The sequence below is a fragment of the Euprymna scolopes genome, chromosome 37, assembly GCF_053919585.1.
Source record: "Euprymna scolopes isolate OS-2025 chromosome 37, ASM5391958v1, whole genome shotgun sequence".
NCBI lineage: Eukaryota > Metazoa > Mollusca > Cephalopoda > Sepiida > Sepiolidae > Euprymna > Euprymna scolopes.
Genome location: NC_136518.1, coordinates 58,315,427 through 58,338,563, shown reverse-complemented (window position 1 = coordinate 58,338,563; position 23,137 = coordinate 58,315,427). Strand labels below are relative to the sequence as shown.

General features: G+C 32.8%; 2 protein-coding genes across 2 annotated transcripts in view; both read left to right on the top strand.

The window, feature by feature from the left end:
* Positions 1-23,137, top strand: part of LOC145261202 (uncharacterized) — a 751,089-nt gene that overhangs the window by 593,932 nt on the left and 134,020 nt on the right. The window contains exons 78-80 of the mRNA XM_080119542.1: positions 13,980-14,096; positions 17,598-17,708; positions 19,637-19,756. Coding sequence (XP_079975668.1) covers positions 13,980-14,096; positions 17,598-17,708; positions 19,637-19,756 — 348 coding nt within the window. The remainder of the gene's footprint in view (positions 1-13,979; positions 14,097-17,597; positions 17,709-19,636; positions 19,757-23,137) is intronic.
* On the top strand, positions 1,270-11,879 carry LOC145260994 (uncharacterized). Its single transcript, XM_080119123.1, has 7 exons — positions 1,270-1,389; positions 1,746-1,865; positions 2,278-2,397; positions 2,796-2,915; positions 3,267-3,386; positions 5,706-5,764; positions 11,816-11,879. The coding sequence occupies exons 3-7, from the start codon at positions 2,335-2,337 to the stop codon at positions 11,877-11,879; spliced, it is 426 nt and encodes a 141-aa protein (XP_079975249.1). The 5' UTR covers positions 1,270-1,389; positions 1,746-1,865; positions 2,278-2,334.

Here is a 23,137-nt window from a genome sequence, read left to right as displayed (position 1 = left end):
TGAATGCTTTTCAATTTCATTGATCTATTCTTCTGAATGATGTCTTAATTTATAAAATGTTGTTGCTTTAAACTTTTTCCTTTCTCATTTTCTTTGCACTTGTCTTTCAATGCACTGCACCTTTTTCTTTCTTTCCCCTCGCACCCACACAGCTACACCACAACGTTGCCAACCCAACCAATTCAAATGTACAAGCGGACAATGCATCGATGCTAACAAGAAATGTGACCAAACATTTGATTGTTCTGATGCTTCAGATGAACAAGATTGTTGTAAGTTTGGCCTTAGTAATTAATGTCCCTCTAAGTAAATAAAATTAAACGAAATAAACTTCCATTTTCATTTCTAGCTTTTCATGCATATGAAATATATATATAAATTATACTATAACATTTTCAAAATCTGAATTCTGTAAATAGTTCTATTTATTCTTTGCTTTTTCTTATTAATAGCATTAGCTGGTACTGTTGGCTTGCTATGGTTTCACAAAGTATACTGCTTGACATATTAAAAACAAACATTTTTAATAACTTTACAAACATGTTACATCTTTCCACTTTATTCATATAAATAATATTTCAACTAATATTCATTTCAAATAATCTTCACTTTTCTTCTTACTATACATTTTTATTGAGCTTATCCTCTTTTGCCCTGCACGTAACCTTTCACTTTTCTCACCTAGCTTCTACATCACGTTGCCCAGCTCACCAATTTGAATGTAAAAACGGACAATGTATAAATGCTATCTTCAAATGTGATGATTATGATGATTGTTCCGATGGGTCAGATGAAACGAATTGTAGTAAGTAAGAGTAAATAGTTAGCATGTATTCAAATCGATATTTTATCATAGAAAATAAAATGTCTAGCTAATTATTGGATGACATTCTAAAATGAATGCCTGATAACTGATTAAAATATGCAACTGACAAAAGGATCATTTTAAAAGAATATTAAAAATGTTTGGCATATTTCATCATCACTGAAAATCAAATGCTAACCTCTGACTGATATTAGCACCGTTTGGATCATATTCTAAATAATAATAATTTTAAATTAATACTTTTTCACTGATTTTATTGTTTTTTAAATAAATTCTTAATTCACAAAATGTTCTTACTTAAAGATATTTGTCTTTCTCATTCTCTTATTCAATAACAATGCTTAAATTCTCATTTTTCTCACCATTTACTAAATTCATATAACATTATTTGAACTTGTCTTCCTACGCACTGCACTTTTCTTTCTTTCACCTCCTACTCTCAGCCACATCACTACGTTGTCAACCCAACCAATTCGAATGTAAAAACGGACAATGCATCGATGTTGACAAGAAATGTGACCAAACATTTGATTGTTCTGATGCTTCAGATGAACAAGATTGTTGTAAGTTGATTAGAAAATATGATTATTACATAACTCGTCACAATTTCTTATGACTAAATGAACCTAAATAGATAATAGTGTCAATTATTTTTTTTAGTGTTGCAAAATAAGTGATTAATTTAAACCAGAATATTATTGTTTGACGTAGGATTATTCAAATCCAATTATTTTGATAAAATCTATTTTTATTTGCAACGGATTTTAATAGCTATTAATGCTTTAATTCTTGATAATAAATCTAATGAATTCTTAAATCTCATATTTTTTCGCCATTTTTTTAAAAAATTTATATCACATTCTTTGCACTTTGCTTTCTCTGCACTGCACCCTTTCTCTTTTCCACCTTCCACTCTCAGCCACATCACAACGTTGTCAACCCAACCAATTTGAATGTAAAAACGGACAATGCATCGATGCTAGCAAGAAATGTGACCAAACATTTGATTGTTCTGATGCTTCAGATGAACAAGATTGTTGTAAGTTTGGCTTTAGTAATTCATGTCCCTTTTAGTAAATAAAATTACACAAGAAGAAAGTTTTATTTCGAGCGTTTCATTTATTTGAAATATAAATTATCTATTCATTACATTCGAAAAACTGGAATTGTTAAAAACAATTCTACTTATTCTTTGCCTTTTTTTATTCATAGCAATAGTTGATACTGCTGGCTTGCTATCGTTCCGCAAGGAGTACTGCTTGACATATTACTTAATAATAAAATATTTATTATAACTTTACAAACACGTAACAGCTTTCTACTTTGTTCATATAAATATTATAACACATATTCATTTTAAATAATCTTCACTTTTTATTCTTACTATACATTTTTATTGAGCTTATCTTCTCCTGCTACCCTGCACCTAACCTTTCACTTTTCCCAACTAGCCTCGACATCACTTTGCCTAGCTCACCAATTTGAATGTAAAAACGGACAATGTATAAATGCTACATACAAATGTGATGATTACGTGGATTGTTCCGATGGGTCAGATGAAGCCAATTGTAGTAAGTAAGAGTAAATAGTTAGCATGTATTCAAATCGATATTTTATCATAGAAAGGAAAATGTCCATCAAATTATTGGATTTGATCTCTAAAATGAATGACTGATAACTGATTAAAATATACAACTGACAAAAGGATAATTTTAAAAGGATATTTAAACACGTTTGGCATATTTCATCATTGAAAATTGAATGATTTTAACATCGTTTAGACCATATTCTAAATATTTATAATTGAATAATTTAACATAGATGAATACCTTTCAAATTTCACTGTTTTATTTTATAAGTTCTTAATTTATGAAATGTTGTAGCTTAAATATATTTTTTCTTTCTCGTTTTCTTGCACTTGTCTTCCTATGCACTGCACCTTTCTTTCTTTCACCTCTCACTCACTCAGCCACTTCACAACGTTGCAAACCCAACCAATTTGAATGCAAAAACGGACAATGCATCGATGCTAGCAAGAAATGTGACCAAACATTTGATTGTTCTGATGCTTCAGATGAACAAGATTGTTGTAAGTTAATTACAAAATATGATTACTACATAAATAGGCACAATTTCCGATTGATTAATAAACCTAAATAGATAATAGTGTCAATTATTTTTTTTAGTGTTGCAAAATAGTGATTTCTTTAAACCAGAATATTGTTCTTTGACATAGGATTATTCAAATCCAATTATTTTGATAAAATCTATTTTTATTTGCAACGGATTTTAATAACTATTAATGCTTTAATTCTTAATAAATCTCATGAATTCTTAAAAATCTCATATTTTTTCACCATTTTTTTTTAAACTCGCATCAGTCTTTGCACTTTGCTTTCTATGCACTGCACCTTTTCTCTTTTCCACCTTCCACTCTCAGCTACTGCACAACGTTGCCAACCCAACCAATTCGAATGTAAAAATGGACAATGCATCGATGCTAGCAAGAAATGTGACAAAACATTTGATTGTTCTGATGCTTCAGATGAACAAGATTGTTGTAAGTAGCAATAATCAATGTATAAAAATATACTTCAAAATAATGATCATATTTTTTTTTACCTAAGTTTGATTTTCTTAATTCAAAAAAGTTAGTTCTTCGATTCACTAAATTTAATGAAAACTATTCTTTTAAATAAAATTAAAAATGCATCGGCAGAGTTTAAACTCACAAAAATAAAACATGAAATTATTTTAGACCCCTTCAACAAACTCGTACCTTATTGCACAGCTGGCAGCATATGGATTCAATTTCTAATCTATGAACATAAAATATGCTTGCTATGTAGTAAAATATAAGGTAAACTTTGAATATTTGGGATCATTCAGGGATTCATCAATGATTTTTAAAACATTGAAACCTAATACATTTTATTTAGCTTCATTAATTCATTTTTAAGATTTTTCAACCGATACCAGCCATATTGCAACTTGAACCTAAGGGCTATTATTTGGGATCATGTCTAACAGGGGAGTATGGGAATTTGAGCGGAGAAATGTCTATTCAAATTACATTTAAATTTGTGCATGTTATTATGGCCAAAGAAATAGGAAACAGGAAAATAATTCTAAAGACTTGCAGTCTAAGAGAAGAAACTATTAGAGTAGAAGACTTTTGGCCATCTGGGGATCTCAAGAGTGAGGGGTGGGATTTTGTTGCTTTTCAAGTTAGTGGGGAATATATACGTCGGGGGGGGGGGTATAAGTCCATCAGAACACATTTCATTAAACTACTTGTAAAATTGGTACAGGGATGCAACATTGTAGTTATGGGACAGAGGTTGGCCACTAGTGTGAGACGATAAGATTTCTGATTCTTTTTTTAACCCAACTTAATAAATGAATAATAAAAATAAATTATTACTTAAATTTAATATTTAGGGTGGTTCTCTTAAATATTTAAGAAAATCCTTAATTTGAACTGTAGAGTTCAGATTTGGAAGTATTAATCAATATTTACAAAGATAATTCCCTATATAATTGTAAATTCCATGTCCATATATCAAATATTTTGTCTTGTATTCTTACTATACATTTTTATTGAGCTTGTCTTATCCTGCTACCCTACACCTAACATGTTTTTAACGTTTCACTTCTCCCACCTAGCTTCTACATCACGTTGCCCAGCTCACCAATTTGAATGTAAAAACGGACAATGTATAAATGCTATCTTCAAATGTGATGATTATAAAGATTGTTCCGATGGGTCAGATGAAGCCAATTGTAGTAAGTAAGAGTAAATAGTTAGCATGTATTCAAATCGATATTTTATCATAGAAAAGAAAATGTCCAGCTGATTATTGGTTATAAGATTACTCCACAAAAATGAGACGACTGTAAAAAGATAATTTCGAAAGGATATAACCTATAATATTTGGTATATTTCATCGTCGCTGAAATTAAAATATTGACCTCTGACATTAGTATTCATAGGTCATATTTTAACCAATAATTCTAATTCAATAATTCTGATGAAATTAACTTGAACATAGATAAATACTTCACTTATTTCAATGTCACTTATGTTTTATTTCTTCTGAATAATTTCTTAATTCATAATGTCGTTTTTAAGTTGCTTTTTTTTTTCTATTTGTCGTTTTCTTTGCACTTGTTTTCCTATGCACTGCACCTTTCTCTTTCTTTCACCTCTAACTCACCCAGCCACTGTACAACGTTGTCAACCCAACCAATTCGAATGTAAAAACGGAAAATGCATCGATGTTAGCAAGAAATGTGACCAAACATTTGATTGTTCGGATGGATCAGACGAACAAGATTGTTGTAAGTTGATTAGCAAATATGATTATTACATTAATCGACACAATTTCTGATTGATGTATAAACATAAATAGTTAATGTCAATTAGCTTTATGAAATATTGCACTCTTTAATTTTAAACAAACTAAAATAAAACATTAAATTATTTTATGCCACTTGAACAAAGGATCTTAAAGTATCGGATATAGTTATGCATCACAAAACGTGTACCTACACTGCACTATAGGCAATAATTTATTTGTGATATATTGTACCGATAATTAAAAACTATAATAGAGATATCAGTGTAGCAAGTGGTACCGTCCTATTAAAATTCTAACTGTTATTAATTATAAACATCATAAATCTTTTTTTTTTATAAATACCCTAAATCCTTTTATTTACTACTTATCATATAGATCCTTTTTCTTATTTGCTACTTATAAACATCATAAATTCTATTTTCATTCTTTATTTAACATTTTCCATTTACGTACCATATTTTCTTTGCACTTGTCTTCCTATGCACTGCACCTTTCTCTTTAACCTCTTACTCACCCAGCCACTTCACAACGTTGCCAACCCAACCAATTCGAATGTAAAAACGGACAATGTATTGATGTGAGCAAAAAATGTGATAAAACATTTGATTGTTCTGATGCTTCGGATGAAGCTAATTGTAGTAAGTACCTACAAAATTATTACTATGCTATTTCTCTTTATTGTTTTTTTCAAAGCATATATATTATGATGGTGCAAAAGTTGTTGCTGATTAAAAATTTAATTTTCAATATGAAAAAACGGTTTTGGAAAATTTTTATTCATAACAATGATCTTCGCTCTATAATTTAATTCCATCTGTCAAGTTTATAAATGCCTCGCTTGTAAAATTTCTTTAGGCTTTGATGTGAAATATGAATCGAACTCCTGTTCAATCACTTAATGATTTTAACCTAAGACCATCTAAATGATTTTGAATTCTCGAAATAAGTGATAATCCCAGGGACTTAGATTAGAAGAATAGGGAGGATGGGGCAAGATTTTCCTACCAAATTCTCCCAGAAAATCTTTAGTAAGTAATACTGTGTGAGGACGAGCATTATCATGGTAGGTGACTTCTTTCTGTTTACTAAAAGTAGTTTTTGGGTTAGCACAGATGAGAATATTGTAGGAAAATAATGCTTTACTAATCTGAAAAAAATCTATACTCCTACAACGTTTTTTTTTTTTTTTGTGGATCTATATTCATATTAAAAACTCACAACTTCATCTGCAAAAGATCCAGCTAATTTGCATATTCTTTTAAACATTCATTTTAATTCCCTATTAGTTTTTTCGTTTTGCTTATGGGATGATCATCTTTAGTTAACTATTACGTGTAATTATATTAATGCAGATATTCTACATGATTTATACTTGTGTAATATTTGCATAAAAGTTTATATAGTAAACACAAACCTCTTTCTAAATATATATTTATGTATGCATATATATATTTATTTTGAAAATTTTGCCTACCAAACTCCTGTCAATTTTTGGTCTGCAAGCATTAAACTTAATATATAGGGTATTCGAACCCATGCAAAACTTCATATTTGGGTTTTAGCCGGGGAAAATCTGTGCAAAAGTGTGAAAATTAAGTGGAATTTGCTAAGTGAAGGTCGAATGATGGTATTATGAATATGCATGCATAACGTAATAGCTATTGGCTCAGTTTTAGCCTTGCAGAAAACAGGTCTTCATGGCTTAGGTATTAACGCCAAAGTAAAAAGTAAGTTAAACGTTTTGGTTTCGATTCTCGGTGGTGGTGCACGAGTTATTTGTTTAAACTTTTTAAATCATTACTATATATGGGGTTCCAATATAACATAATAAATACGAAATCTGCATTAATCAAAATACCATACTTAAACATATTTTACGACCGGGCAATGCTGGGCGGCCTGCTAGTAAAATTATAAATTAATCATGCTTAAGTAATAACAGTATGCTTGAAATAAATTACAATTATTTAAAATGTCCCTTTTACAAATCTGCAAAAACTTTTTGCACTGATCTTGTATCTTGATCTTTCTTAAAATTTTAATGGAAGAAGAGATTGCTAAATTCCTTTAAGTTTTAATATTTATCATTAACATTTACAAATGTTATCATTTAATAATTTTATAAGAATGAATGTTGATGAAAAAAAACGTTTAAATGTAATTGTTATTAATACTTTATTATCAATATCATAAATTTTCCTGATTATTCCCTCCTTGAATCTTTATTTACGTAGCACTTTTTCTTTGCACTTGTCTTCCTATGCACTGCACCTTTCTCTTTCTTTCACCTCTCACTCACCCAGCCACTGCACGACGTTGCAAACCCAACCAATTTGAATGTAAAAACGGACAATGTATCGGTGTTGGCAAGAAATGCGGCCAAACATTTTATTGTTCAGATGGACAAGGTTGTAGTAAATGACAAAATATAGAGAATACATAAATAAATGGTTGAGTTTTGAATCCTCAAATATTACGATACAAATAATTAGTTTTTATTTCACAATATCAATGGAAAAAGTTTCATTTCTTTTATTAAATCATAATATAAATTATGAAAATTAAATGTACAGTCTGAAAATCCCTTTTAATTATCATTGAAATGTAGAAGGTGCCTCTCTTGTCATAAGTTTACTCAAATTACACTTTATCCACACTTTATAATGCTGGGCATTTAGCAAAGGGGATCGAGGAGATTTTAGTATTTTGTATACCAAGTTATCACTTAACAAGGTCCAAAGGCCACTCAACAATAAGAATTAACGAGTGTCAGATGGCCGGTGAGACAAGAGGATGGCATAACAACTATTTTTATATTGAACTTGAAAACTACCATGCTATAGTCAGTCGAAAAGCAACCCATTGTATAATGTTCCACAGACTGGCAGTACTAGGAAAGAAACTTTGCTTATGAAATTTTCGTTTAATTTTAGGCCCAACTAGAGAGTAATGGACAGTGTGGACTGGTTGTAACTAGAGAAGTGTTTGTCGTAAATGTTTTACGGGGGGGGGGGGCAACCATAGATTGGAGTTCAGTCGAGCACTTGCCATTATAATAATAGAATAGGGAAAAACTAACAATGTCTCTTCTGTGAGAAAGAAGTGGTAGAGATAAGGAAAAAAAAAAACATCGCCCACTAGATTTCGAAGTCTGTATGACTTGACTGAGGATTTAATTCTGGTCTTCTGGCCCATGAACGAACACTCCTACCATTAAACCAAATGGGCTGGTCTATATTATCATTCAATCATAAAGAATTAAAATTAAAAAATACTGCCATTAATTTCTTGCTTCTTATTATAAATATGTTCAACTATGCCATAATCATATTCACATACCAATTTCCATAAGATCAACAAAGTAAAGTAATGTTGGGTCCGAACATATAATAAACAATTTGGAAATACCAGATGCTCTATGTAAAACACAGTCCTAGTCACCTCATTAGATGAGGACTGGTTAACAAACTGTCGATAATTTGTTGTGATCTGTATTGACCTTAAACTAGTTGGCGATGACAAATCGATGAAAAAAAGATCTGAGTATTTTATTTTTTTTCTTTGATCTTATCTTCCTTTTGGAGTGCACATTTTTCTTTCTTTCACCTTGCACACGACCATTGCACAACATTGCTGACCAAACCAATTCACATTCATTGAAATTCGAGGAAACATTTGATGTTTATAATACTGATCAGATAAACAAGATTGTCAGAAATATTTGTAAAACTAAAAATAATTATTGCTTGAAAAAGAATTTATTTTTTTAAAAGCATTTAGATTTTTAAATACAAGAAAGATTCGATGATTAAATGCATGCCTTCTATTATTTAGAAGCACCAATGAATTATAATATTTAACTTCTATAATTTAATTCCAACCTTAAATTAGTATCTAATTGATAGTTTAAAAGTTCAAAATGATTTGGGGTAGTTCTAGATTGTAAACACATGAAAGAATGTATGGGGTATGTTGGGAATAAATTGGGAATGTATGGGGCATGTTGGGAATAAATTGGGAATGTATGGGGTATGTTGGGAATAAATTGGGAATGTATGGGGTATGTTGGGAATAAATTGGGAATGTATGGGGTATGTTGGGAATAAATTGGGAATGTATGGGGTATGTTGGGAATAAATTGGGAATGTATGGGGTATGTTGGGAATAAATTGGGAATGTATGGGGTATGTTGGGAATAAATTGGGAATGTATGGGGTATGTTGGGAATAAATTGGGAATGTATGGGGTATGTTGGGAATAAATTGGGAATGTATGGGGTATGTTGGGAATAAATTGGGAATGTATGGGGTATGTTGGGAATAAATTGGGAATGTATGGGGTATGTTGGGAATAAATTGGGAATGTATGGGGTATGTTGGGAATAAATTGGGAATGTATGGGGTATGTTGGGAATAAATTGGGAATGTATGGGGTATGTTGGGAATAAATTGGGAATGTATGGGGTATGTTGGGAATAAATTCACTAGCTGTCCTATTGGGAAAAGGTCACGCTTGACATCGAATTGTTGGGATAGGGAGTGGCATTAGATCATCAGGTAATTAATTTCAAATCGTCAGGTTTAGTCTTCATGAGGCATGCTGTTGTGAAAATGGATGGAGCAAGTCACCTCAGGTGAATGTCTTTGTAGTACAAGTAAACATATATGGCATCATTATGTTGACATGCCAGTTCTCATCAGATCACCAAAGTTAAAACACCGTTGAGCCTAGTTAGTGATGAGTGACCATTTGGGAATTCTACAGCTGTATGTGCCCTCCATTCATCTCTACATTGTTTCCAGTCATCCTGAATATACATACACGTCACGTGCCACTGGTATTTGGCACTATCGACTCAGGAGAGGGGTGGTTGGAGATTGCACACCTCTTGCCACAAAAATTTCACATGCAAGCACACTTAACGTGGGTCTTCATACTCTGTTAAAGCATTGATGTTATTGTCTTTTTGCTCCATTTTCCTGTACAAAACTCAATCATAATCTGCAAAGTCAAAAACAAATTTTTTTTTTCTTTTCGAAACAACCAAACCAAACACAATAAATAAGCGATTGAAGATATAAAACAACTTGAAACAAAATTTTTTTTTTTTAAATTACTGGATTTGGCATTAAATAAAGAGTTGATATGCCGTAAAATATAACAACCGAACCCGAAAGCTTGAATAATAACAAATTAAAAAAAAAAAAGATACCTTGCTCTTGTGCTTTAACAACCATCCACATATAATTAAAATATCCTCAGGTACATACATGGAGCACCACACACACACATTTATGTATATCCATGCAATGCTTCCGTTCAGTCTTGAAAGATAAAGGATACCTCTTAGGGACAGTAGCGCGTGTAATTCTGAGGCAAGGGTTATGCAATCCCCAACCACACCTCTTCTGAATCGACTCTGCTTGAGTCCAGTGGCAAGGAAAAGTCCAGGACGACTGGAAACAATGTCGAGATAAGCAGAAAGCACATACAGCATCTGAAAGTCCCAAATGGTCACCCATTTAGTACTGACCAAGTTCAACGTTGCTCAACTCGTGTTTCCAGCCCAGAACTTCATATAACCACATATATATACACATACGTGTTAATTTGAGTAGTAAACACTTCTGCAAATTGCCCAATCTGTAAAGCTGTATTTATTTTATTTATTTTTATGAATCACCTCTGCTTTTTGTGTGTTGATTTGTCTCTCCTTTTCAGTCGAATCCAGATATGTAGATTTGAAGTGAACAGGAGAGATTTCTGTTGGTTAAAAACACAAGCCTATTTCTTCTAAATGATGCATTCTAACTCTCAGTGCTGATGTAGGTAAACGCATCTAATACAATTAGAATTCCAATTTCTAAATTCATATTTTTCAACTACGATAACCACATAATGCTGCCTGGTAAGTAATGAAAACGATGTATACTCATGTTCCCAGCCCAGAACCTCATATAACTAATATATATATATATATATATATATATATATATATATATATATATGTTTTTTTTTTTTTTTAATTTCTAAAATTAACTAAGACATTGTTTTTGTTATTTATGTGTCCGAACTCGTGATTTCATGATGATATTGTAAAAAAAACCAAAAAAAAAAAACCCTAATATAAAATTAATACCACAATTACAGTTTTATTTGAGAAAAGTTGTTTGATCTTGGTATACGTCTTTGTTTTAATTGCATTCAGTTCAGTCGTTAATTGGACCATAGTGACACCAGGTGGAATCAGAGGAACATTAGAATGATGGCATGAAACTTCTTGAAAAATTTAACTCTTATTGAAACTAATTTGAATTTTCTGTTAACATAGACTCATATAACTGTTGACATAATGAGTCCCATATAACTGTTACTTTCAGAGAGGATTACAGCCAAAGTAGTATATACTTCTTTTGTGAAAATGGGGATTATACAACATCATTTGCCATAACTCCTCATCTCGTGATCATCATATCATCTGTCTCATGGTTGGAGTGCCAAAGATGACTTGGCGACCAGTTTTCTCCAACCCTCACAATTTTCTGCCTTCCTAAGTTCTAACCTTATAACTCTCGGGATGTTATCCTACCACCTTTATCTTTGTTTTTTTTTTTGTTTTTTTAACTAGTGTATCACTGATTATCAAGGCTCAAAGACCATTTGAGGATAAGGATAGTGAGATTGCAAGTTGATGATGAACAACACCTTGTGAGGATTGGAAATGATGGGTGCCCCTATAATTCCTTGCAATTATATAATATCTAAAAGCTAAAAACGAAAAATACTATACAATAATTATGGTTGATATAAACCTAGAACAATTATAGTCGGTATATATCAACTAGTTTATGAATAAACAAATCTGAATCTTAAATCACTCTGTCCGTCAATGACCAACACCTAAAAAAATTATTTCCATAACACATTTGCTCTCTCATACTAACATCAGCACGAGCAATACTACATTTTAGTACATGTTTGTTAATGTCTACTGTATAGCGACATAAAGTAATAAGAGATCAGAATATCGATGAATGCTCTGTACAATTTCTTATTATATAACAGCTAAACAAACTTTATGTGTTTTATATATTGATTTCCACAAAGTAGGACATGCATATATAAATATATCAAGGTTTATAAGTATCAAATTGGTGACCCTTTGAAAATATATAAGCTGCTGGATGTGGAAGGACGGTGAAACCTTCTTGGTGTTTCTCAGTGTTAGCACTGTCTATGCTCGAGATTTTTTTTTTTTACATAGGCATCACCACTTATCAAGTTCAAGAGGCCACTCGAGGATAAGGGTTAAAGAGTGTACAGTAGAAATTGGACAATATAGTAATCGTTAGTAAATGGAAATTCGGTAAATTTGTTAACAAGTGAAACGGCTAATTAAGAACTTGTTTACGTTAGACTTGAAAACAACCATATTGTAGTCAGCTGGAAAGCATAAAAACGGAAGACAGTTCCACAGGCGTACAGTTCTAAGAAAGCTTTGTTCATGGAATCTACGTTTATGCTTAGGCACAGATAAAGAGTGGGGGGGATTATTAAGTGTTTTAAGCTAAATGAGTGTTTCTTATGAAAGTTTGGCGAGAGGGGGGGCATAGACTGAAGCTCAGTCTTTCATTTCCATGAAAATAACGATATCGCAGAGACAAACTCGCAACATCTCTTCTGTGAGATAGAGGTTGCAGGGAAGAGAAAAGGACATCTACGAGTCTAGTTTGAACTCTATCAAGGCAGGATAAGTCCTTTCTAGCAGCTCCTGCCCAGATGTGGCAACAGTATTCCATCCTTGGACATACCTGGCTCTTATATAGATAGAGAATTGCATCAGCAGTGAGATATCTACTGGATCGATAGAAAGATCCCACCATTTTTCCAGCGGCCTTGGCAACAGATTTGATGTACGAGTTCCGTTTAAGATCAGGAGTAAAGGTCAAGCCCAGAAGCTTGTCAAAACTTGAGGCTTCCTCAAGACGCGAGCTATTCATTTCAATTGATGCCAGATGTGGATCAGAACGTTGATGTAAAGAGAGAAGCTTGGTTTTAGATGCATTAATAGTAAGCAGCCACTCCTTTCCCCATTGTACCATGTGCTCAAGATCAGAGGAGAGGGAATCGGAGAGAACTTGGTTGTTTACTGTCTTAGATGTGCTACCATAAATGGTAGTGTCATCAGCATAAATGTCTACGAATGATGTAAGGATGTGATTTGGAAGATCATTAATGTAGATCAGGAAAAGAGTTGGGCCCAGGATGGACCCCTGAGGGACTCCAGCATTAATACTGAGAGCTTCTGTTGAGATGTTGCCTTCCCACCTCTTTCTTTTTCTGTCTCGCCTTCTTTTATTCAAACTGGTATATCACTTATTGTCAAGCACCTTATCAAGGTCCAAAGATTATTCCAGGATAAGGATGAATCAGATTCACAGTTGAACAACACCTTGGGATGCTTGAAAACGATTGGTGTTCTGTACAATTCCTTTCATAACATTTTTTTGTACATAACAAACTTTTTCTGTTATATAAGATAATTTCTCATACCCACAAAATGCAACGCACACATAAAAATCTATCAAGGTGCATATTTCAAAAATTACAAAAATGTCCAATTTTAATTTTTGCTGTTTTTCTTTTTGTTTTTTGTTCTATTGCACTTTGCTTTATACATTTTGTGGAGCTTTTCTCTTTGCAGTTGTTTAAAAATCTGTGATTTGCATTTTTTTTCCTTGCTTAACACTTGCACAGCACCTCACTTTGCTTTTTCTCTGTTGCACTCGCAGCTGTAAGCACATGCAGGCCTGATGAGTTCCAGTGTGGGGACGGCAAATGTCTTGGACCGCGAGGGAAGTGTGATGGGATTGTGGACTGCACAGATGGTTCTGATGAGTTGAATTGCTGTAAGTAGATGTAAAGGAACGGACAATCGAATATCAAGCAAACAGTTTGTCACACGTAGATCGAACTAATGCATCTGACTGAATAGACAATCGGCGATGGACAGTGGATTATAGAGCTGCATGGATATATCTAAAAATGACTTGGCTCAAAACTGCGAATAATTTAAATTAGTTATCGGGCAATGTAAAGACAGTGATTGGCAACCTTTTGAGCTTTATAGAACACTAAAGGTATAATTTTAATTTGGTGGGCAACTACTCTGAATTTAGAAAAAAAAAAAGATAACTATGATAATAATCGAAAACTTCCATTTCACGAAGATGAAATACATAAGTTTATAGTGTAATTATTTAAATTACTTGAAACTTTAAAGTTTATTCAAGTATCACATTTTTACTGTGGTCCACGGTTACCGGTTGGCGACCACAGATCTAAAAACACTAAAATATACATAGTAAGTTTTGAAAATGCTACACAGAATTTTCTGTTTCATTCTTGTGAGGATTCCTTAGGCTTTTTGCATCGAATCAATGTTACTTCATGTTTCTATATGTGTGTGGTAGTGGGTTTGCTGGTCAAAAGTCACATGTATATATAAAAATATGAAGTCCCATCGATTCCATGCAAAAAACCTAACAAATCCTCACGTGGATGAAACATGGAAAACTCTTTGTAGTTTAATTACCAAATATATTTTTAAAACTTATTACCTAGCTATATTGAGAACTACCGAAGTAAATACTGAAAATAGATATAATTTTATGTAAATACATAAAATATATAACTATCTAGCTAATATCTATATATATATATGTGTGTGTGAGAATGTGTGTGTGAGAGGACACTTCTCAACCTATATACTGAACGGATTTTTGATCTACAGACTTGAAATTTTGTATATAGGGTAATCAGACATGTGAAAATTTTTTATCGGTTTTCATCCGAAAAAAAAAAAGGCTGCTAAGGGGTCAAAATTTAAAAATTGGTATGTGGGCAGTCATCAGATTTTTATTTGCATGCTGTTTCATGCATGCATAAATGATTCACATGACAGCTTCCTTATGTTAAGAATAAGTAGGTTTGAAAGCACTTTTTAAAGAACGTGTCAAGCTGGCCTAATTGTTATTGAACTTGACTCGCTATCTTAAGGTTATGCTTTTGATCTCAGCTGTAGTATTTTTTTTACTTGAAAGAAGTGAACAGTTTCGAAAAAACATAATACTCGCATGCACATGTCTCAGTTTCTTTCGTTTTTGGTCCCCGATTTATTGGAGAGGGACCTGTTTGCAGTGGCATATGCATCTGTGTGTCTGTTATTCCAGACGATTGCCAGATAACCATCCATTAGTTTTTCCTGAAATTTTGCCACAAATTGTATTTCATTAAATAGATGTGCACAGTAAAAAACAAAACTTTTTTTTTTTTTTTGCGATAATTCCCGTTGCATTCCCAGGGCCTCAAGAAGTTAAAAATGCCCGAAAATGGCCAAAAATGACACATTTTACCCCAGAACTTTTGATCTATTCATTAGATTTTTCTGAAACTTTGCCAAAATATGGAGCGCATTGTTCTTAATATAAATTAAGTATGGGTGACCCTGGTAAAACTTTGGTTCGCATCCCCGGGGATTTTTAGTGCTAAAAACACCCTTTTTTTCATCTTTCTCAACATAAACTTGATATGTCTGACTATATAGTGTTTTTTTCCTGAGGGTCAACTCAAATATACATGTGTTAAGGCGTGAAACTGTACCATTATCCATTTACACTAGGATTCGGTGTCCCTAGGAGCTCAAAAGAGGTAAAAAATGACACTTTTTGTCCCATAGCGTTTGATCCATCCATTAGATTTTCCTGAAACTTGGCCAAAATGTGGACGCTATTGTTTTTAATATGAATTTAGTATGGGTGACCCTGGCTAAATTCTGGTTCGCATCCCTCTGGGACTTTTAGGGCTAAAAAGCCTGCCTTTTTGGAGCTCTTTTTTCATATTACTCAAAAACTTGATATGTATGTCTATATGGTGGTTTTCCATGGTGCTAAATTCAAATATACATGTCTTAAGGCGTGAAACTGCATCGTTTGTCCATTTTTCACTGGGATTCGGCGTTCCTAGGAGCTCTAAAGGGGTCATAAATGCCTCAAAATTGCAAAAAAATGACACTTTTTACCCCATAACTTTTGATTCATCCATTAGATTTTTCTGAAACTTTGACGAAAATGTGAAGGCAACGTTGGCCCTTCATACTTCTCACACTCATCATTCACTATTTTTTTGTGATGTCATCTCACATGCAGCACCAGAGGAGGACCATGCACGCACGGCTTGTTTTACTTTTTTTGTTTTTGCTCGTTAGTACTTTCGCTGAACGATCTGAAAAATAGGATTTGTAATTGTTGTAAATCAGTAAGGGTCCAGAAGAAAGATGTAACTCTGTATTTAGTGGAGACAGAATCGAAAAGAAAGACAAATACAACAAATAAAGAGAGGGGTTAACTCGTCAGTCCAATTGCTAAGTGTGTATAACTAGTGTATAACACCAAGAGACATATTCTCCCGGCCTTCATATTATTAGGAATAGTTCATTGTTATCTGTAAGGTGGACATCACAACAGTAAGCAAACAAATGTAAGGATAAATCCATCTAGAGAAAATGAAAATCTTAAGATGTTATTTTAGATGATAACTAGTGTTAGGATGATAAATAAAAGATCAAGAATATAAAAAAAAATTGGAAATCTTTGGGGAATCGGAATTGGAAAAATTTTAATCTATTTTCCGATTCCATAAACGATTTTTTTTTATTTTATTTTTATTATTTAAAACTTAATTTTTCACTGCTAGATACAATGATAAAGGACAACTATTTATTGATTTTTACACTACAAGTAAAACTAAAATCTGTACATAATAACAAATTTAGACAAAAATGGCGCCAGAAGAAATGGCACAGACAAAATGGCGCAAGTGAAACATACAAATGAAAACCTCACAATGAGTTTATGAAATCATTATTTTCAATAAAACATTTCAGACAAAAATAGTTAGAAAGATCAATTCATTAATTTTTACTTTTCTCTTTTTTTTTTTTTTTTTTTTTGCATTATATGCACACAACGCACGTTTTACGGTCATATGAAAATTAAGAGAATAATAGCTAAATATTAAGAAATTTGAAAAGAATCAGTAATTATATCGGAATCATGACGTATGAAGAGAATTGGTAAGTTTATAGGAATCTAGAAAAATGCTGGAATGACTCCTCACAATCTGCTTATCCTGTTTTTCCCATAGGTCACACAGCATACTCAATCCCGTTACTTTTCAGACACGTCATTCTTATACTTTCATCAGCTATTTTGGACAACGTTTCGAACTTGCATGTTATGCAAATGGGTTATTACAAAAAAAAACTTGATCTTTCAGAGAAAAACGTTTAAAAAAATGAAAATTATTTTATGTGAATATAATCATTTATCATTGATTTTTACTTATTTCAGCGATTTGTCGAACTGACCAATTCCAGTGCCGTGATGGTCAATGTATTAGCCTAAGAAGAAAATGTGATGGACAGCCTCAATGTCGTGACCGATCTGATGAAGAGGGATGTCGTAAGTAGATAGCCATTTTTTTATTTATTTATTTATTATTTTTTGCCGAGTTAATTTTTCTTTTTTTTTTTTTTTTTTTTTTTTGTTCAATTTTGTATGAACATTACCAAAATTTTGTTTAGTTGATTAAATACGTCATCATTTCGTTAATTTGAATATTAGATATCTCAGCTTTTCTTTTGGATATTGGGTATTTCAATTTGTTCTTTTAAATATTAAATTTTTATTTTTTATTACAAGGGAGTCACTACTTATCAAGGTGCGAAGGCCACTCGAGGATAAGGTTTAATGAATGTAAGGTAGTAGTAGTAGTGTAGTAAATGTTAATGGTGGAAATTGGGTAGAATTTGATTTAAGAGAAAGGCTCAACAAGAACTTGTTTACATTGGACTTGAAGACTACCATATTGTAGTTAGCCAGAAAGCAGGTCAGCAGAACAGTTCCATGAGCAGCGGTTCTAGGAAAAATGCTTTATTCATGGAATCTGTGTCTAGATTTAGGCACAAATAGAGTGGGGAGAAATTGTTGATAGTGGATGTAGCTTTATCATCCATTCGGTCATTTGAATAAGATATTTTAGCTTTTCAATCTTTTGAATGTTAGATTTTTTTTCTTTAATATTAAAGATTTCAGCCTCTCGTTCTTTTGAATATCAGATATTTCAGCCTTTCAGTCTTATCTTATGTTTGCCTGTCTTTCTTTTGAATATTTGACATTTCGTTTATTTCATGTTAGACATTTCAGCTTTTTGCTGTTTTGGAGATTATAAATATGATGCCAAGTTGAGTCTTTCAGCTAGTATCAGTAATGTGTGTGTGGTGTCTCCAAAATAAATTGGCTTACTTTAACTGTTATCAGCATTGTCTGGACAATAATAGTCATCAATTTGAACATTTTCGAACAGGATTCTTCAATTTGTCTTCTGTAGAATTTCATTTTACTCCATGTTCGAAAATAGTTTTTTTTTTGTCCTTTTTAATATTTGAAAGGTTTTTTGCCATTTTTAATATTAGATACTTCCGTTTTTATGAATATTCTATCATTATACAAGCAAACAACTTAATTGTTCATGTGTCTGTGAGGTCTGTGAAAATATTTATACTAATAGAGCAGAAAAAAAAACAAGTGCTTTTGAAATTGCTATTACAGGGATTGAACAAAATGATGGAAACACCATGTGAATTTTGCATCATTGTTTTAAACCTATACAAATTGAAAAATTACCAAATTGTTGGTTTTATGTTTACAACCAGATACAAGTCTTTCTGGTGTGATCTAAGGAATGTCTACTGGGTCCTTGAGAGGAAAAAATATGCTGGTGCAAGAGCTTTTCTGCTGCCTTTTCAAACATTAGTCATATCAAGATAATTCAGTTTTACTATATATGTTCTGATTAATAAAGAATATGGTGCTTATTTAGAATTACTCTTGGTTTTAAAAAAAATACAGAAAAAAAACTCTTTATGATGTATGTAGTCTTCACAAAATAAAGATGTCGTGTTCAAAAAATCACATAAATTGACCAAGTAGTGCTTTTTATTTAATTAAGAAAATCAAATTATATTAGGAAGCCAGGAACGGCCATATTGTTTTATATTTGAACAAAATTCAAGGGCGACAATTCAATTCTACTACAGAGATTGAATTCAAAATTTTTTTAATCGCTAAAAATCGTAAAATTTTATTTTCTTAATTAAAATTATTACTTGATCAATTTACGTGATTTTTGGAATATATCTTTGTTCTATGACGAGTACATAAGCCATAAAAAATTTTCTGCCATTTTTTTAATATTCGTATGTTGATCTTTGAATAATTCCAGAAGGTTTAATTTACCGGTAAGTTTATTTTTACAAATGTTATTGTTTTTATTCTCCTGATATTTTGAGATTGTCTATGAATGAACTAAGAGAGATTCTTGATTACAGCGCCAAAACGCACATGCCCTGGAAACAAATTCATGTGCGGAACTGGCCATTGTCTACCAAACAATAGACACTGCGATGGCAGGGAAGATTGCCCTGACGGTTCTGATGAGGTTGACTGTCGTAAGTAGCCACCAAAGGACAACGCTTTATTAAGTCTGGGATGTTAAACGTCACTGTAAATATTTAATGTCTGGCTGTCTTAAAATCTCATTGTGGTCAGTTTTTAAATCTCCTGCTTATTTTCTATGCTTGCAATATATTAATTTTTAGTTTAATTATTGTCCTGTTTTTTTGTTGTTGTTTTTTTAAATGTTATCCTTTGTATCAATCCTTAACTTTAACTACTTTACAAGAGAGAAGAATTTGATAAGACTTTATTGAGAATTTTAAAATAATTAATGGAATTTTAAATTTCTTGTAAGTCATTTCCTTATTTGAAGCAAGATTTTTATGAGCAAATCAACAAGAATTCTTGAGTTGGTAGACGGAAAACAGTAGAGGTGGCAGGTTCAAATCACGAGGAAAAGCAAAGGAACAAAGTGATAAGGAGGAAATAAATATCTGACCGGAGATATGTAACAAAGCAACTAACACCAATGCAAATAACCAAGCCGTGGCGTAAGCGTGACGTCACAGTGGGATCGAAAGAAGCCCAAACAGAAAATATTGTTTTTTTTCTATTGAAATAAAACGACCATGGCACATATTTTGCATGTGTCCATGAAGACTGTAACTTGGCGCTTGGGTGAAACACTTTTTGAAAGATAGATTTAAACCCCCGTTGATAATGTTGTAAGCCAGAATCAAGTCTCCTTACATTGTCTATTGCTCAATTGTGAACAGATGTAATATTTAGAAAATTTGTAAATTACTTTAGTCCCGTCACTATTTTGGTTGCCAGATGTTGAATATGCTCATTATCATTCATATTATAAAGTTTGTGACATTTTTAAAAAAATTGAAATGAGATTATTGGTTAAAATAAAATACTCAAAAAAGCATGGTAAATAAATCCTGATGGAAGTTATAAATCCCTTAAAACAAGAATTAACATGTTTAATGTTGTCTTCTTATATATACCCCTGGCAGCATAATCATGTTGACACACCGGTTCTCGCCAGATCAACAAAGTTAAGTTATGATGAGCCTCGTTAGAACCAGATGGGTGACTATTTGGGAATGCTAGATGCTGTATGTACTGTGCCAGAATGTAGAAATTTCCAGGTTGGTATCTGGGGCGCATTTAATCCATTGGGAGAAATGCACCCTCAGTCTTAAGACCTGCATCTAGAAGGAAAAAAAATCATATGAAAATCTAAGGTTACTCTATGCTCTGTCCTTTGGCGGCCATTGCACCAACTAAGATTAGCAGTCACACCAAACAGTGGTTGGTTCTGCACAAAGCCTTCACTACTATAAACAAATCATGTGTGGATTTCCGAACAACTTAGTTGTTGTGGCGAAACTAATATGTTGGAACCGACTAGAGAATCACACCCCAAGTGGATCTTGAATCATCAATGTTGTAAAAATGTTTGTGATGTATAATGGGGGTATGACTCCAATCAGAGGCTTCCGACGTCATTATAAAAATATCGAATTTTGGATTCAGTTGAGTTCGCTGTCAACCTCTGTCTTAAAACGACTGAATTGTGACTGCATTGATTTTTCGCTGATATCTTTATCAAGAATTACTCAACCCTCGAAATCGTGACTACATTGATTCTTCGCCGATTTGATTTACTGCCGCCATCTTTGTTCAACATAATGTCTCAACACTTAACAAATGTTCATGTTTGGTTCCTAAATATTTTTTCAGCTTTTTTTTTTTATATCTCTATCACAACTTCAATTTTACTCCTTTGTCTGCATATATTAAAGCTGGACAGTATAGAGGGTATGTGTAGAACAGAAGACTGTATAGCCACGTTTGGATGAGTTTTCATGTTCGTATATGTATTACAGTTGTGTTAACAGGGTAAGCAACATAGAACCTGGTCAGTACTAAATGGATGACCATTCGGGACTTCCAGGTGCTCTCTGTTTATCTCGGCATTGTTTCCGTTTGTTTTAGATTTCTTACCACTGGACTCTGCCGATTCAGGAATGGTATGATTGGGGATTGTGCAACCCTTGTCTTACGATTACATGTGAAGCTGCCCCTACAGGGGGTATCCTTTATCTTATGAGACTGGACAGAGGCATTGAACAGGGTTGGTTTACAGAGGAAGGCCGATGAGTGTTAAGAACGGACTTGAGAGAAGAGGGATAAAGATCTGGCTAGTGGTAGGTTAGCTTGGAAGTTAATTTCTAAAAGCCACTTCACATTTGCCAGCATGTAAAATGGACATTAAATTGAATATGATAAGGAGTGATGATTGTATAATTAGTGTCCTCACAGAATTTGGCCATGCTTAGTTCCTATTGAATGACTCCAAAAGAATTGATACAAACATTTGAACATGTTATATAGTCACAGTACCAAAAAAGTGTATATATACATAGTTGGGGGGGGGGGAATTAGAAGCTTCATACCTCTATTTGTCCGGGGGTCATTTGTCTTCAACTGCTGGGTGCTATGACAATGTACATCATACATACACGATATATCAATGAGACAGACCTGAAACTTTTCTTTACATGCATGATTCTAAGGAACTACAGGAAAACAATTTGTTTTATACATATAAATTTATTTCAGATTTGTCTCAGGGTTCCCCAGGAGCCTACCTTACGTGTCTACATACTTGTTCTCGTCTAGCCTCACTTCCAGGCTTTCAAAGCGTCTGCATGGTTTGCTGACAACTCCTATACTCCAAACTCTAATTTTTGACCTGTCAGTTCCGGTACGTCATCCACAAGTTTTGGTGACATAAGTGATCCGACGACACATCTCCTTAATGCATGATCTATGGTCACATATGCCAACTGCTCAAGGTCAATCTGCTATATATTTTTATATTTAGTTAAGCTAATTTTCTAAACATTTTAGCAAAAACCCATTTTTACATTCCAATGGCCAGTTTTATTTTTCTAAACAAAAATTCTTAATATAAACTATTTTTAGCAAGATCACTGGCTGTTGTCCATTAAATATCCAACAGACAAACCAAATCATATTTTAAACCTGACTATTTCAATAAGGAATTTGCCAATCTCTGCCAAACACAAGCATATCTTTAATCTGACCTTTCTGTGACTTAACCTAATTGACACGGTTATGCGAAGTTCAAATCCTATCAAATCAATTACCGTCATTTATGTACTAATATTTTGGGGAAAGCTATGAACTCTAAATTCCTTCAGTTTTGGATTAATTAGAAATAAAAGCAACATGTGTTCAATTAATTATATATAGTTGAATGAATTGGTGACAATAGATTATAGGTTTCCACATAAAATGCTCCGTTTTTGTTAATCTAATTTATAAAACTCAGTATGTTTGTGGGTTGGTCTCCATTTTTTTTTTTCAAAGTGCTCCTCTGAGATGCAAGGTTGGAG

Coding starts and splice junctions, on each gene's coding strand:
- LOC145260994 (XM_080119123.1), top strand. CDS start 2,335: ATGCTACATACAAATGTGATGATTACGTGGATTGTTCCGATGGGTCAG. Junction 2,916..3,266: donor TTCAGATGAACAAGATTGTT/GTAAGTTAATTA, acceptor TTCCACTCTCAG/CTACTGCACAACGTTGCCAA. Junction 5,765..11,815: donor AAAACGGACAATGTATTGAT/GTGAGCAAAAAA, acceptor TTTTTTAACTAG/TGTATCACTGATTATCAAGG.